The 18,681-nt window shown below is 38.3% G+C and overlaps 1 protein-coding gene across 3 annotated transcripts in view; it reads right to left on the bottom strand.

Moving 5' to 3' along the window:
• SCFD2 (sec1 family domain containing 2) overlaps positions 1-18,681 on the bottom strand; it is a 414,644-nt gene that overhangs the window by 383,984 nt on the left and 11,979 nt on the right. For all 3 annotated transcript variants that reach the window (XM_002919405.4, XM_034671818.1, XM_034671817.1), the window contains exon 2: positions 12,043-12,211. In XM_002919405.4, coding sequence (XP_002919451.1) covers positions 12,043-12,211 — 169 coding nt within the window. The remainder of the gene's footprint in view (positions 1-12,042; positions 12,212-18,681) is intronic.

Genomic DNA, 18,681 nt, shown 5'->3' with positions numbered 1-18,681 from the left:
AAACCAACATAGAGAAATCTGTTGCATTTCTACACACCACTAATGAAGAAGCAGAAAGAGAAAACAAGGAATCAATCCTATTTACAAATGCACCAGAAACCATAAGATACTTAGGAATAAACCTAACCAAAGAGATAAAAGATCTGTATTTTGAAAACTATAAAATGCTCATGAAAGAAATTGAAGATGATACAAAGAAATGGAAAAACATTCCATGCTCATAGATTGGAAGAACAAATATTGTTAAGATGTCTATACTACCCAAAGCAATCTACACATTTAATGCAATCCCTCTCAAAACACCATCAGCATTTTTCACAGAGCTAAAACAAATAATCCTAAAATTTGTATGGAACCAGAAAAGACCCTGAATAGCCAAAGGAATCTTGAAAAAAGAAAAAGCTGGAGGCATCATAATTCAAGACTTCAAGTTATATTACAAAGTTGTAGTGATCAAGACAATATGTTACTGGCTCAAAAACAGGCACATAGGTCACTGGAACAGAATAGAGAACCCAGAAATGGACCCACAACTATATGGTCAACTAATCTTCAACAAAGCAGGAAAGAATATCCAATGGAAAAAAGACAGTCTCTTCACCAAATGGTGTTGGGAAAATTGGACAGCGACATGCAGAAGAATGAAACTGGACCACTTTCTTACACCATACACAAAAATAAATTCAAAATGGATTAAAGACCTAAATGTGAGACAGGAAACCATTAAAATACTAGAGAAGAACACAGGCAGCAACCTCTTTGATGTCGGACATATTAAGTTCTTAGTAGATATGTTTCCTGAGACAAGGAAAACAAAAGCAAAAATGAACTATTGGGACATCATCAAGAGAAAAACTTCAGCACAGTAAAAGAAACAATCAATAAAACTAAAAGGCAACCTACAGAATAGGAGAAGATATTTGCAAGTGACATATCTGATAAAGGGTTAGTATCCAAAATATATAAAGAACTTATAAAATTGAACACCCAAAAAACAAATAATCCAGTTTAAAAATGGGCAAAAGACATGAATAGACATTTTTCCAAAGACGACTTACAGTTGGCTAACAGACACATGAAAAGATGCTCAACATCACTCATCATCATGGAAATACAAATCAAAACTATAGTGAAATACCACCTCGCACCAGTCATAATGGCTAAAATTAACAACACAAGAAACAACAGGTGTTGGCAAGGATGTGAAGCGGAACCCTCCTGCACTGTAGGAATGCAAACTGGTGCAGCCACTCTGGAAAACAGTATGGAGGTTCCTCAAAAAGTTAAAAGTAGAACTACCCTACAATCCAGCAATTGCACCACTAGGTATTTACCCAAAGGACACAAAAATACTAATTCAAAGGGATACACGCACCCTAATATTTATAGCAGCATTATCAGCAGTAGCCAAATTATGGTAAGAACCCAAATGTTTATCAATTGATGAATGGATAAAGAGGATGTGGTGTGTATATATTTATACATATATGGTCACACACATGAAATATTACTCAGCCATCAAAAAGAATGAAATCTTAACATTTGCAATGATGTGGATGGAGCTAAAGAGTATTATGCTAAGCTAAATAAGTCAGAGAAAGACAAATACCATATGATTTCACTCATGTGGAATTTAAGAAACAAAACAAATTAACATAAGGGGAAAAAAGGGAAAGAAACACAAACCAAGAAACAGACTCTCAACTATAGAGAACAAACTGAGGATTGCTGGAGGGGAGGTTTGGGGATAAATAGCTGATGGGTAGTAAGGAGGGCAGTTATTGTGATGAGCTCTGGGTGGTTTATATAAGTGATGAATCACTAAATTGTACACTTGAAACTAATATACTGTATGTTAACTAATTGGAATTTATTTTTTTAAGATTTTCATTTATTTCTCAGAGAGGGGGAGAGAGAGAGAACAAGCACAAGCAGGGGGAGCGGCAGGCAGAGGGAGAAAGAAGCAGGCTACCTGCTAAGCAAGGAGCCCAATGTGGGACTCGATACCAGGACCCAGGGACTGTGACCTGAGCCAAACGCAGACGCTTAACCAACTGAGCCACCCAGGCATTCCAAACAACTGGAATTTAAATAAAAACTTGGAAAGAAAAAAAAACCTATATCTTTTTAATAATTATACTATTATATGTAATATGATAGAAATATAGAGAGAAAATACAGTACTTTGATTACTTGTCAAAAAAATAGAGAATATGCAGACGGAACATAAGTACAGGAAAAGATGTTCAACATCATTGGCCACGAGGGGAAAACAAATTAACATCACAAGTTATCTTTGAACAACTAATCCTTTCCTTAGAATGGAATGTTCTAGATCTATATATCCACAAGGCTTATAATTTATTTCCCTGAAGTCTCTGTTTTAAAGACATCTCAGAAAGACCTTTTCTATCTCCTCCATACACTTCCTCACCACCCCAAATCCTTAGTCACTCTTGATTCCCTTGCCTTGCTTTATTTGCTTCATAGCACTTATCCCTGGCTGACACTATATATCCACTTGTGTATCCATTTGTTGTCTCCCCCTTCTTAGAAAAAATTCCATGACAACAGAGATCTTGTCTTCATAAGTGCCTATCACACAGTAATCAATTAATAAACATTGTAAATAAACTACAACACACATTTACATGCTTAGACGATTCACTTTCCTATTTTCATCTATGATGAACTTCCTGAATTTTCACCCAAATGAGCTTCCTCGATTTCAGAGGAATGGAAAGGAGGAATGGAACCTGCCTTGGACCCCAAAATGACTTCTTTATGCTAAAACCATCTCATTCTTATATACTTCTTCCTAGAAGAAGGGCAACTACCCCTACCCTGTTGATCCCAGCCACCCTACCACCAGTCACTATCCCTGTGTGACATGGTCATTAGAAGGCAAAAGTAAAAGAAAAGAAAGGTACCCTCAGGCAAGAATACCAGCCAGCAATAGAGTAGAGAAGCTGTAGCCAGAAGTGTAGGAAAGTTCTGCCATGCTACTGAATACACTCTAGTCTACACAACCTAAGATTTAGAAGCACCCCAATAATGGCTCTGATTGGTTAACTCATGAGGAGTTAGGTGTTTTGACTTGTTGACTTTTGCTTGGCAGTAAACAGCAACCTAATCAGGAATTTGTCATTCAAATGTAATCAGTCTTTCCATTCTTCCTTCTCTGTTTTAACTGACTTCAGAGAATTCTTAGCTTTTTCTAAAGGAGACATAATTTCCATTTAAATTATGGATTGCAAGGCCACAATGACCCAGAGTTCAGTGTTCTCACAACATAGAGACCACAAAGCCACTTTAAATTTTTCAATATGAAAAAGATTCTGGGGATTGCCTGCACATTCCTTAACTAACCGATACCATGACAGAGTTGCAATATGTCAGCAATTATAGAAAAATAATTTCTACTTTCAAACCTTCTTTTTTCAAAATACACATTAAAACAGAAGAATTCTCAAAAATATAACTACTAAACATAATTCTTTATCAAGAAATATAACTTAAGGGGCGCCTGGGTGGCACAGCGGTTGGGCGTCTGCCTTCGGCTCAGGGCGTGATCCCAGCGTTATGGGATCGAGCCCCACATCAGGCTCCTCTGCTATGAGCCTGCTTCTTCCTCTCCTACTCCCCCTGCTTGTGTACCCTCTCTCGCTGGCTGTCTCTCTCTCTGTCGAATAAATAAATAAAATCTTTTTAAAAAAGTCTCTGGCATATTAAACTATTTAACTATTTCTTAGAAGATTCATTTATCCCCTCATTTTCAGAAAAGAACCATGCTTTATTTCACCCCATTATCTACAAATTTTTCATTAATTCTTTTTTCTAAACCTGTAACTAAGACCAGATGATCTTTAGAATTCCCCCAAAAAAGTTAAATATAGCAAGTTGTATGCTAAGAAGAGGTAGGTCTTTCTCCTAGTCAATCTGTAATGTTTACTTGAACAGTTTATTGTGTTTGGGCGGGGGGGGGGGGGTGTTTCTTTGTTTTTAAAGTAGGCTCCATGCCCAATGTAGGGCTTGAATTCACGACATTGAGATCAAGAGTCAGATGCTCTACCAACTGAGCCAGCCAGGCACCCTGAATAGTATTTTTTCGTAACATTTATTTTTTGGTACAGGCTAAGGAGATGCCCATAGTCTGTACCAGTGCCTAGGTCATTCACAACACTGCTGTGTGGTAACACAACCTCTTGTGTGCTGGCTCTCCCCCTCAACCTCGACACTAAATATACTTCACATAATATTCACATACAAGTTCAGTCATTCTATCTGAAGGTAAACTTAAAATCAGACTAGTACCACTGTCTCTGTTCTAAGAAAAATTACCTTTATTCCCTCTGAAAATGTTGTGTCTAATAGTAACATTTAATTGGTACTTGCAAACCAAGGAAAGAGGAGATAAACGTATGGCTATTAAGAGGTAATTTAACAATTTTTGACTTAAAGGGCCTAGTTCGTGACTTTGATATACATCATTATTAGGTTACTTGACATCGCAAAAGGTAACAACAAATTGGTTCACCATTGCTTAGGCTGCAACCACTGTGTCATCTGTCTCTTATTCCATAAAATCTACTCCATTTTTTTCATTGTTGTATAGTCTAGGGGAAAAAATCCCTACCTCCAAAATAAAAACTAACAAGAAAACTGGACTTAAAATATTGCTTTTTATGAACTAGAATACCAACTATTTCCAAATTTATGGTTTATTTATACATCCATTCAAGTAAGCATGTATCAGAGTCACGATACATTGGAAAAGAAATATGCCCTGGAATTAAAAAATAATTTTGTTAAATGACCTAATTCAATCACTTAGGGAAACTTTGGCTTAGGGCAAGTTACTTAAGTCTCTTTCTTAAAACTTCTATTGAAATTAAAAAAAAAAAAAAGAAGAAGAATATCCACCTTGTAGAGCTGCTTTCAGAATTGTTAAAAGAAAAACTACAGGCCCAAAATGGCATCACTTAGGTTAATGTCTTAAGTCAGTAAATCAAGACTTAATACCAAACTTAACTGCAGTTTCAACACCTCAGAAATATAACCTTTAATCAGTCAACATGGAAATTTCCTAGTGAGCACTAGGAAATACTGATAGACCCCTTCTTTTCCCCTTAGGAGGGTGACCTCACCTAAATCAATGGATTCTTTGCTAATAATTTCCTTTTTCCTACTCCCTCTCTACCTTTTAAAATCTTTCCTTTTCTACAGCCCTTTGGAGCTCCCCTCCACTTGCTAGGCAGGATGTTGCCCAATTCATGAATCCATAATAAAATCAATAGTTCTTTAAAGGGTGCCTGGGTGGCTTAATCAGTTAAGAGTCCGACTCTTTCAGCTCACATCATGATCTCCTGATCACAGAGTTGTGAGATCAAGCCCCGCATCAGGCTCCAAGCTGGGTGTGGAGCCTGCTTAAGATTCTCTCTCACACCCTCTCCCTCTGCCCCTCATGCCTTAAAAAATAGTTCTTTAAAATTTACTTATTGAAGTTTTGCTATTTAACAGAATTAAGTGAAATAACACATTTTAAAATACCTAGCATAATGCCTAACAAAATTCATGCCCTCAGTGTTACCCTCCTTCCTTCTCAGTGACCTAGACAATGAGGTAAATTTGGAGTAAAGTACAAAGAAGAAACTAAAAGGAAGAAATAAGATAGATTAGATAGATATCAATCAACAATGCTAGACAGTGGCTTAAGTGCTAAAGTTAAGTAGATAAGGCTTTTCATGGATTGACATAATCACTTTTAAACTTGGTCTCAACCTATTATTAAGACCTATTCATAGGGTGCCTGGGTGGCTCAGTCAGTTAGGAGTCTGCCTTTGGCTCTGGTCATGATCTCCAGGTCCTGGGATCGAGTCCCATGTCAGGCTCCCTGCTCAGCAGGGAGTCTGCTTCTCCCTTTGCCTCTCCCTGCGTGTACTCTCTCCCTCTCTCTCACAATACTTAAAAAAAAAAAAGACATTCATTTATTCATTTTTTATTCAATTTACTAATACCTCTTAAGAGTTCCAGCACAGTTACTACCTTCAAGGAATTTACAATCTACTAGGGGAGACAGAACATGTAACAAATAATTACAGTGCAGGGTTTTGGAATTTTTTTAAAGATTTTATTTATTTATTTGATAGAAATAGACAGCACAAGCAGGGGGAGTGGCATACAGAGGGAGAGAGAAAAGCAGGTTCCCTGCTGAGCAGGGAACCCAACGCAGGACTCGATCTCAGGACCCTGGGATCATGACCTGAGCTGAAGGCAGACACTTAACCCACTGAGCCACCCAGGCACCCCAGGTTTTGGCATTTTAATAAGAAGTTTTAAAGGAAAGTATGGTTTGTTGAGGAGGGAAGACAACGTAGAAGGAGAAAAGCATCGCAGAGTTTCCAAAATAAGAGACAGCTACTTTCCTCCCTAGGAGCACAGAATCCCATCTTAAATTAGCTTAAAAAGAAAATAGTGATTTTTATTTACATCTAGTTTCTATTTATTTTTAATAGGAAATACATTCACAGGATTGAAAATTCAAAGCACACAAACTGGTATACAGAGTAGGATATATCCCTCCTTCCTTGGTCTTTATTCATTTCTCTAACTCCTCGGTGTGCCCCCAGACCACAGCATCAGTCTACAGAGATAGCCAGCACCATCAGTTCCCTATACATGTGTATATTTCACCCTTTTGTACAAATAGGCATGTTATACCTCAAGTTTTTTCATTTGAAATATGTCATCAAGCTCACTGCTTATCAGTATATAAACAACTTCGTTTTTCATTCTATTTCAACAGATATTTGAAATTCCATCACATGTGTAACACAATTTGCTGAACTGACAGTGCAATCATTTCCATTTGCAATTACAAATTAGTGATGAATGAATGTAATATATCATTCTACATGTGTGCAGAATACATCCATGAAAGAAGTCCTACAAGTAGAATTGCCCGGCCAATTTTGCTATGTTTTGCTAACACAATGAGAGCATTTCATATATTCAATAATTAGAATCTAGACATCTGCAAACTAATCTCTCCTATGCTCGGATTTGGCTTCACCCTCTCTTAATTCAGCAGCCTCATTCCATACACGGATCCTGCCCTTATCACTTCAACAAATATCCCTTGAGTGCCAGGTATCGGTCTAGGTACTAGGGACATCACAGTGAATAAAACAGACAAATCTCCCTCCTCTGGGGGGACTTTCTAGCAGTGAGTTTTCTCTATAGCCCTTTAGGAAAGGAAGACACAAAAATACAACATAAATACATATATTAGAAAGTGCTAAGGAGAAAATAAGTAAAACAGAGAAGGGAAATAGGAAGTGCTAAGATGGGAGAAAGACCTGAAGGCATATGGGGAGATTTGGGAGAAGTGGGCACTGGACCGAGCAGAACCAGCAGCGACGTGGGTGCTGGGTTAGGCCAGAGTCAGGGGCAGCAAGCCAGACATAGCAAATGCAGCTGGGGCATCAGGTGTAGTGTACTCGCGGAACTGAAAGAGTAATAAGCTAGAGAGAATGGAGCCTGGGCGAGAATAGAAACCCATTTCAACAGAAGGAAAACTTAAGAACAGAAAAGATTCTGTCTCCTTCTTGGACAAAAGATTCCACGTAATCCAGGGACCAATGGACAAGGACTGGAAAGCCAAGTTATAATGCATTTAAAGTTATCAATTTCTCATTGCATTGGCAGTAACTTTAATTGCTAGGATTATACACTGCCTTTTATAAAAATTATATTAGCAGTAAGTTTTGATTATCAAGGATTATATCATAGTTAGAGGCTTGCTTTCTAAAGATTATCCCATTGTAGGCACATTGTTTATTGCCAAGCACTCATCTGTTTTCATTTTAGTACTAATTTTTTTATCCTCACACTCCTTTCCCTGAGAAGTTTTGGGGGGTGCTGTAGGAGGTAGTAGTGTTTCTTATTATCTTGATGGAAGTACAGTTTATACTACAAAAGCTGTAATTTATTTCAATTCCCCTTTTGCAGAGAAATTGATCGGCATAATTCTCTCAGTATTCCAAGCAATTGTAAAGAAACTACCTAATTTTTCTCTTTATTGCTTTATTTTTTTATAATCATATTTTTTAATTATATTATGTTAGTCACCATACAATACATCCCTGGTTTTTTATGTAAAGTTCAATGATTCATTAGTTGCGTATAAAACCTTTATTTGCTTGTCACATTCTCACCACCCACCTCTCCAACCTGACTCCTAGTCCTCCTATGTCACCAAACCTGCTCTTGTGAAAGTTTTCTTTATTCAGATCCTGCTAGAACTCATCAATACCTTTGACAATTATGACCACACCCTCATACTTAGATGGCTCTCAAAACTCATATTCTATGACAATACTCACAAATAAGAAGAAAGGGCATCCAATGAAAGTAAAGACTGGGGGGTTAATTATATATATACTAATATAAATGTAATATATATATATTAATATAAAGGTTATAATATATATATATATATATATATATATATATATATATATATATATATATAAAATACACACACACACAAATGAATTTGGTCTTAAGTGCTCAGAAGCAGAGCTGAGTTATAGCAAGGACTCAGTTAGGAAGAACTTTTATTGGGCGCCTGGGTGGCTCAGTGGGTTAATCGGCAGCCTTCGGGTTAGGTCATCATCCCAGGATCCCAGGGATCCCAGGATCGAGTCCCACATCAGTCTCCCTGCTCAGCGAGGAGTCTGCTTCTCCCTCTGCCCCTTACCCCACTCGTGCTTGCTCTCTCTCTCTCTCAAATAAATAAATAAAATCTTTTTAAAAAATTTAAAATTTTTTTTAAAAAGGAAGAATTTTTATTTTAAAAACCAAGAGCCTTGGAAGTCATTTAGGCCAACACCCTTATTTTATAGATGAAATAATGAGGTACAGAAAATATATCAGTTAGGATGCCTTCGATTGCAAGTAATAGAAAAGAGACTCGATTTGGCTTAAACAATGAGGGAGTATACTCTCCTACATAACATGGGGTCCAGGCATATTATCCCATCACTGCTCTCCTCTGGGGCACCTGTGGCCATGCCACCTTCCACATATCAGCTTCAACTTCTGGTTGTAAGCAGAATGCCTCAGCACTTTCAGGACTTAATCAGTCCTGGGAGTTGGGGGAAGAGGGGAGGAAGAGGGGAAAGCATGTCTCTTTCTTGAGTCTCTTTTCAGAGGCAAAGAAACCTGATCAAGAAGCCCTAAGATGACTTTCTCTCTCGTCACCTCCCCATTTCTAAACCATCACTGGCAAGGGAAATGGGATTCTAAGGCTGGTTTGTTTCAAGCTTTGGACTAAACCTGGGGTAGAATGAATGCTGGGGAATCAAAATTAAATAAATTGATCATAATCACAATATAACTTGTAGATCTAAGAGATTCTTTACATTTGTCCTGCTACACTTGTCAGAATTTGTTTCGTCCCTGGTCATTAATGCTGGATTCAACTCTTTTCTCTTCTTGCACACTTCTCTGGGGGCTCACTTGGTTTTTCTGTAAGTACCTTGGCTTCTGAGGAGTCAGCATAGAGTAACAGTAAGCACTGACTTTACAGCCAGACTGCTGGGTTCAAATACAAGCCCCGCCCCTTCCAACTGTTTGTGCCACCTTAGGCATGTCACTCAATCTCCTTCCTTCTCTATAAAAGGGGACGGTAATAGAACCCCCTCACAGAGAAGTCACTATATAGAAAGTGATCAGAACAACGCCTGTTACACAGTAAGTGCTATGTAAGTGTGTGTTATAATTATTAAAGGGCATCTATTGCTTCTGCCTGCCCAGCAGCCCTTTGCCCTTCTTTTGATAAATGTTTCCATTTTCTTTTAAAGGACTACCCCTCCACCAGGCCATACAATCTTGGCACAATTCTCAACCAGTATGAACTGCTTCCAATCCCCACTGGGCAGAGGGTTGGCACAAGGCCCAAGTGAGGCCAATCTCACATTTTCCCTTAGAATCTAAAGCTTAAACAGAATGACTCATGACCAAAAACAGTTAAAATTCAGTCTCTCTGATGTCAAGGCCTTGAAGAGGCTTTTCCTAAGTTCTAGACCCTTGGAACTGTGTGGTCCTTTCCAAAATCTGATTAAGAGTTCTTCCTTGAGAAAGAAAAAAAAAAGTTCTTCCTTTGATCGTGTTAATGTTCAATCTCTTTAATAAACGCTTTTTTTTGCTCGAATTAGCCAAAATTGATCTGTGTTGCCAGTGTAACTGCTATGTTGAATGAATAGGACTCTTGAAATTAAATCATCAAGTAACTTCATTTTTGTCTCTGTCTCTTTAAATCTATGTATAAGCCTAGCTCCTCTCTGGCCCCTACACAGATAGCACTGAAATTAAGACCGCAGTTCTGAAGCCAAACAATCTGGGCTCAAATTCTAGGTCCACCTTCTACTAACTATGTTACTTATGGTCTCTTTGCCTCAGTTTCCTTACTGGTAAAATGGGGGAATAACAACACCTACCTCACTAGGTTATCATAAAACTTAAATGACTTCCCAAATGTAAAATGCCCGGAAGTGCCCTTGGCATGTGGTAAGTCCTGAAAAACATTAGTGTTTTGCAGATGGCACTGGGGGTCTAGTGTGGTGGTCTTTCTTTCTCACACCCCATCCTATTAGGCCCTGACCATTCTCTTTTCCATACCTATACTCATGTTAGCCCTTTTCTTTTTCTAAATTCTTCAAGATATAATTAAGTCAAGTATCACCACTTCCACAAGGCCTACACTGATCTACAGAGACCTTGTGGACCTGACACTTTGTAGGATTTATAATCTGTAACAGACACCTGAGTCTTGAGTTCACATAATTTCTATTGTATTTTAATTGAACCAGTGTGTAAAAAGGACTACCCCAATAAGAAAAGTAGTCGCTGAAGGCAAAAATTATACTTTCAATTATTTTATGTCTTTCATATTACTTAGTCCAGAGAAGGTTCATAGTAAGTCCTTGATAAGTAACTTTTGAATGGCCCTCTGAACAGCTAAAAATATCTCCAATCACAACTACTTCTGGGTTTGTATAGCTGCAAACCCATAGGCCTATGTTTTAGTATATGTGCTACCAAAGTGAGCACATGGCCTATGCTTTTATTGTGTGTATAAGTATACAAAAAAGACAGGGTACGGAACTTTCCACTTTCATCCCACACTGGCCCATACACTCTGGGCACCCAATAAATGTTATGAACTACCCCCCCCAAAAAAGATGAAAAATTCAAGAGCTGAAAACTAATTCCAGATATGATAGGAAATTCAAAATATATGTTACTATTAAGATTTGAAAGTATAATGCAAAAGATCCTGTTTTGTTTAAAAATTAAAAACAGAGAGATAAGAGAAACAGATACTCAGATACTTTTCCATCTTCTAATACTTTTTTTTCCTCACAAGAATTACTGATGATGGACAAAGTAGAGGGGGTAACTACTGTTAGCTTTTCATTATCATGTTTCTGGAGAAATGTTCTTCTATTTGTGAAACTCTGCAAAACATGAAGTATACCATCTTCTTTTTATGACTTCTCTAAGCATGTGAAAAATAGACACAGAAAGGAAAACTTCTCTCGTTGATGTCCCAGAGCATATTGTTTACACACAGGAAGATGGCACTGGTTCATAGCTTTGTGGGCGATTATTTAGTCATGTGAAAAAGCCCACTGGGAAAAGAAATTGAGTAAGCCTGGACTCGAATCCATGTGAAACCATCTGTGGAATGGAGATGTATAAATTGACTCACTTAACTGATTCTCAGAACAAGCTTATATTACATTTAAATAATACCTCTATAAATGACACTTCCATACTTTTTGGTTTATTGTTGTTTAATGGGTCTGGTTATCTCAAAGTTAGGGGGAAAATGCTTTTTTCTAAATGTTATCCACTGAATTTTTCAACCAGACCAACTCTTCATTGCTTCCTTCCTATAGAAAGAGCTGGCCTCAGAGTAAAAGAAAAGGGAAGAGAGAGAAGGATGAGAGAAGGAAAAAAGCCTGTATATCTTACTTGGATTGTGCAAGACAGCCTGGTGCAACCATACTCTGATTTTTCTCCTCATTCTGGAGCGCTGTAAGCTCCACCATGTTAACCATCACATCGTTGGTGTGACCTGGAAGCTGGGGAAGCGCTGAAATGATCTTCTCTAACAAGTTGTCTCCGTGATGTCCAACTGCTCCTGTTTAAGCAGACAAGACAATATAAACACAAAATAGGAGGAAAAAAATCTGGATTAGTGTTTTATAATGGCCCTTCTATCAAGAGTAATATATATATATTTTGTTTCTGTCACATAAATCAATAACACAAGCCTAGCATTTTAACCTCTGTAACCCTAATCAAGCTCACGATTATCTAGTCAACCTGTGCCTCGTGCTTTGGACTTAATGTTCCGTGAGGGCAAATGCTGCGTCCGCTCCGGTTACTACTATATTCCTAGCACCTAGCAGTGCCTATATACGGTAGGTATCAATAAAAATGTAATATATAAATAAATAATCAGCATATATTCAGCCAAGAAAATAGTGTCATTGGAAGATACTATTGTAAAATTTTACAGCCAAACTTTAATTTACTGATGAAGACCTTAAGACCCAGAAGGGCTTAGAGACCTGACGAAGAATAGCAGATGTCCTCTCTGCTAGAATCTTATCTTCAAAGTGGCAACCGTTTACCTAGTTCATCCTGCACCCAGCATGTCTAGCAGGCAACTTGGCAGCAAATCGGCTCTCACTAAATATTTATTAGATTACAGAAAAACTAAATGAGTGAATGATAATAGTTTGTAATGACAGAAAACATCTACAGAGTACCTCTGTGTACCAGGCACTGTTCTACGTACTTCACATGTATTAACTCTTTTAATAACAAATGACTTAGAAACTCAAACTGAAATCCAAAACTAATGACACAGTGTGATATTTTTTCCATGAAACCAAGTTATCTTTCCAAAAGCCATCATTGCTCGGGAGACCTCCTTCCAACAATGGGTGGGACATGGCACATCTTGTTTTGATCCCACCCACTCCAAACCAACCAACCTTTTGTTTCCTGATGTCTCTCTATCTCTATCTGCTGTTTTTGCCATGCCACATTAATTGAATAGAAAACACCAAATCCAGAACCCAAGGAATCCTATCACCACCACCACCATCTTCACCACGATAGCTAATATTTATTGAAAGCCTGTGATGAACCAGGTATTAAGTTTCATATTGCACATTTATTATCCACTTAATTCTTACAGCAGCTTTAATAGATGGGTATAATTAAGCTCATTTACAGAGTAGAAGATTCAATTTAACTAACTCCCTCAGGATGGCATAACTTTGTAAGTTACAGAGCAAGAATTCAAACTCAGAAGGCATAAATTGCCAAAACCACACTGTTAACAACAACAAAAATCAGGCCAGTAAAAGTGACTTAAGACAGAGCCAACAGGGGCACCTGGGTGGCTCAGTCGGTTAAGCATCTGCCTTCAGCTCAGGTCATGATTCCGGGGTCCTGGGATCGAGTCCCACAGCTTCTCTCTGCCCTCTCCCTTTGCCCCTCCCTCTGCTCCTGCTTTTTCTCTCTCTCTCACAAAAATAAATAAAATATTTAAAAATTAATTAATTTTTAAAAAAAGAGCCAACACGAGTGCATCTAAGATGACTTCTACTATGAGAGACTATGGACTGTGGGAAACAAACTGAGAGCTTCAGAGGGGAGGGGGGTGGGGGACTGGGATAGGCTGGTGATGGGTATTAAGGAGGGCACATATTGCATGGTACACTTGGTGTTATACGCAAATAACGAATCATGGAACACTACATCAAAAACTAAGGATATACTGTATAGTGACTAACATAACATAATAAAAAATTATTATAAAAAAAATAAGATGACTTCAGTGGTAAAGATGAAAGAGTTCTTGTACCACCAGTAGAATATTCATTTATTAGGCCTGGAAGGAACCATATTTTATTTCTGCTATGTGTGGTTTATGGTTGTCTCCTCAGCACTCAGACTTATGAGTTGCTCTTTAAATACTTGCTGAATGAAAGCCTAATGGCTGTAAGCATCCTGAGATCCAAATGAGGGTCAGAAGTTCCTAAGTGAATTATATCTTTAAACTAAGCCGAGAATGGAGATACTAGGATTACCTCATAGTATGAATTTCTCTACCAGTTCCCTCACCACTCACTAAAAATTTTCATAAATATCCACTCATCACTAAAATAATGTTTCTTTGAACTTGGTGCCCAAATTCTGAACCCTGCTCCAAACTCTTCTTAGTTTTCAACTGCTATTTGTTGGCACATGGTACACACAAGTGATCTATACATCCTACCATTCTTCCCTAACTTCGTTAGCCCCTATAGTCTGGCTGTTTCTCACTTCTCCTGCTATGCAAAACTCAGGGGTCCTTCCTAAGTTACAGTTCATTAAACCCTCTGCAAATTGTTGACTAATCCAGTCTTCCCGAAACTCTCCCAATATGAGAAGTCAAAACATAGCGTACTTATTTTTTCTTATGGTTTAAACCTGATAGTTATTTTTACAGAACCAAAGTATCATTCATATGCTTAAAATATTATGTACTGATATCCTAAGTGTTCAAAGGTAGAGGAATAATTTTTTTCTAATTATGGTATATTTATTGAAGTGGTTCTCAAATTGTGATTTTCATTTTCTTCTAATTATTTATATCCTCTAAACATGCTATGATGAACACACATTCTTATTGTAATAAGAATAAAAAATGTTATACACACACACACACAAATATCCCAACATTTTAACAAGGGTTATCTTTGGATAGTAGGATATTTTGGTTGATATAAACTCTACACAAACTTCATTTTTTTCTCAATATTTTCTAGAAGGAATACATGATACCTACCTAATTGGAAAAATAATTAACATTCCATCAGGAACTGTTTCTAATATTGTATCAAAGAATTATGCCAAATTTATACAAACACAATTATTCAATGTCTTAGATTAAGTCAAAGGATATGTATATCTAACATGTTTTATAACGACAGATAAAGCAGATATGGGCTTTCAACTAAATGTCCTGCTCTTCTGAACAGTTTCTCCCATCTCTGGCTTTAGAGGGTTTAATCTTCATTTTTTAAATCTAGTTAGTGCCATTTATAGGACTCAAACATAGACTAAGATTTGGGGCCTCTCAATGTCAAAATAACTTCAGAATCTTTTATGAAATAAATAAAATGCTGAAATTTGTATCAGTTAAATTTTCAGAGAGCTTAATTTTTCCTTTATTACAGAAATTTTAAAATATTATTTTAAAGCTTAAGAGTGAAAATCAACCAGAACTCAGTTATTTTGGCCAACAGGAATGTGATCTAGTATGGTAAGGGAATGGTTTATTTCCCAATGCCGTCTTTTACAAGGTGGGTATAGGAAAAAGAAATTGGAAACATGGGTCCTAGTGGTCCCATCCTCCACTAGTTCCTTGTGTGATCTAAGATAACTTCCATAAATGTGGTGCTATTTTATCAAGTTAAAAACTCAGACTTGGTCCAAATGACACCTACACATCTTTGAACCTTAAGATTTGAAATCCTAAGTCAATTGCTTCAAGAGCTAAACTTGTTTAGTTAACAGCATGAGAAAAGTACCAATCCTGCCTTACTCTGTGGCTCATATGTGAATGTATATGCTAGTATCATTATCATAAGGCAAGTAACATCTTCACTTGCCTCTACTCACATAGAATAAAGTGAGAAGCAAGAATTTAGGAGCCCTCATTAATACTGTATGTTACTATACTGAAATTAAATTAAAATAAAATAAATATACATATATATGAAAAAAAGGATATGGGTTGAGATGGCAGAGCAGTAGGGGACCCTATGATTGCCTCATCCCTAGAACATAGCTAGATAAATATCAAATCATTCCAAACACCCAAGAAATAGATCGGAATGCTGAGAGAACAAACTGCAGAACTAGAAGCAAAATGGAAGCCACATGGTAGAAGGTAGGAACTGCAGAGATGTGATTCTGGGGATAAAAGAATCATGGATGCTGTGGAGGAGAGGAGTCTTGATCTCAGAGAGAGAGATAGAGAAATAGAAAGCAGTGTGCAGGGGATTGCACAAAAGAAACACTTTCCTAAAACCACTGACTGGGAAAACTAGATCAGCTGATTATTGTAAGTTTTTACAAACAGTGGAGCTCAAAGTCTGCCGTTTTAGAAGTAGGTGGACGCTGGTGGGCCCAGGTGAACCCTGGTGGGCATCACAGTGCTCCTGTGGGGAAGGAGGGCAGAGGCCCAGGAGCAGACAGCGTGGTTTGAGGATCACCTAGGTCGCATTGGAAGATATAGTTTCCCTTCTCAGAATTCATTTGAGAGAGGTGGCATGGCTTCTCAGGGGACAAAAGAGCTGGCAGGTGCCAACATGATGCCCTGTTCATTAGCATAGGAACAGAAACACCTACTGAAGGCAGCAAAGCTTGGTGCCGATTTTTCGCTGCACGTTATCATAAACTCTGAGCCCCTGTGCAATCCTGTGACTCCTTTTTCTGGGACAAATTGGCACCAGCTGCAGCACAGCAAGACCCTCCCACAGAAGATCAGTACAGGTCCACACCTCAGCCGCATGCCGGAGGTAAAACACAGGAGTACTGCACTGCCTGGCAGAGAGACAGCTCAGACACAGGCAGGGTGAAATCAGGGCTCTGACAGAAGCCAGGGACACAAGAGGGGAGACTGTTTGCTCTTCTGTGAGGATTTCCTGAACAGTGGCAGGTATGAACTCCCTGCTCTGGGGATGAAAGAGCTGTGTATCGCCATTCCCCCCCACCCCCACCCATTGACACTGACAGACACAGTGCCCCCGGTGGAGGCTGGAGCCACTCACGCCAAGCCCCACCCCCCTGCATTCTGCAGGTGCACCCTTACTAGGGCAAGTCAGCCTGAGAACCAGCACAGGACGCCCTTCCCCAGAAGGCCAGCACAAACCCCTCACACGCACCAAGTCCACTGATCATAGAGTGCTGCAAAGCTTCAGTTCTAGTGGAAATAGGACCAGGCTTATGTTAATAAGCAAACCAAAGCACACCTAGTTAAAATGCCACACACTGGACAAGGTCCAAACACTCCCCATTGCAGGCAAGGAGAAACTCTGCAGAGGACTGACTTGAGGGAAAGAGCAGCCAAAACACAACAGCAGAGTGCACATTTGAAACACTTCCTGAAGCACCAGGTCCTGGACAGTATAGGACCTCCTCTTAATATAGCCATTACTCTCAGGAGCAGGAACTATAACAGGCTTTCCTAACACATGCCCACACACACACACAAACAGTGACCCAGAAAAAATGATAAGATGGAGGAATTCACCCCCCAAAAAAAAGAACGAGAAGAGGCAATTGCCAGGGATCTAATCAAAACATACACAAGTAATATGCCGAAACCAGATTTTAAAACAGCAATCATAAATATGCTGGCTGGCCTTGAGAAAACCATAGAAGACACACTAGAGAGTCCCTTAGAGATAAAAGAAATAAAAACTAGTCAGGCCAAAATAAAAAAATGCCATAACCAAAATGCAAAACCAACTGGATATAATGACAACAAAGACGAATGAAACAGAGGAATGAATCGGTGATACAGAAGACAAAATTATGGAATATAATGAAGCTAACAAGAAGAGGGAAAGAGAAAGTATTGGATCATGAATGTAGACTTTGGGAACTCAGCGACCACATAAAGCATAATAACATTCGTATCATAAGAGTTCCAGAAGGAAAAAAGGGGGGGGGCCAGAAGGTTAATTTGAGCAAACTGTAGCTGAAAACTTCCCTAATCTGCAGAAGGAAACAGACTTCAAAGTCCAAGAGGCAAACAGAACTCCCATAAAAATCAACAACAGCCAGCCAACACCAAGACATATCGTATTAAAATTTACAAAATACACAGACAAGGAAAGAATCCTGAAAGCAGCAAGGGAAAAATGTCCTTAACCTACAAGGTACTATGAAGCAGGTTCACAGCAGATCTCTCCACAGAAACTTAGCAGGCCAGAAGCAAGTGACATGATATATTCAATATGCTGAATGGGAAAAACATGCATCCAAGAATACTCTATCCAGCAAGGCTGTCATTCAGAATAGAAGGAAAGATAAAGAGTTTCCCAGACAAAAACTAAAGGAGTCTGTAACCACTAAACCAGCCCTGCAAGAAATATTCCCTTTGAGTGGGAAAGAAAGACCAAAAGCAACAAAGACTAGAAAAAGTAACAACATCACCAGAAACATCAACTTTACAGGTAACACAAAGGCACTAAATTCATATCTATCAATAATCACTCTGAATGTAAACGGACAAAATGCTCCAATCACACTGCGTGCTATACGCAAATAATGAATCATGGAACATTACATCAAAAACTAAGGATATACTGTACGGTGACTAACATAACATAATAAATTATTATTTAAAAAAATGCTCCGATCAAAAGGCATAGGGTATCAGAACGGACTTTAAAAAAATAAATCCATCCATATGCTGCCCACAAGAGGCTCATTTTAGACCTAAAGACAACTGCAGATTGAAAGTTAGGAGATAGATTTTGAACATTTTTTCATGTGTCTGTTAGCCATTTGTATGTCTTCATTGGAAAAGTGTCTGTT

Source organism: Ailuropoda melanoleuca, chromosome 11, assembly GCF_002007445.2.
Source record: "Ailuropoda melanoleuca isolate Jingjing chromosome 11, ASM200744v2, whole genome shotgun sequence".
In the NCBI taxonomy this organism is placed as follows: Eukaryota; Metazoa; Chordata; class Mammalia; order Carnivora; family Ursidae; genus Ailuropoda; species Ailuropoda melanoleuca.
This window is presented reverse-complemented; position numbering and strand designations above follow the sequence as displayed.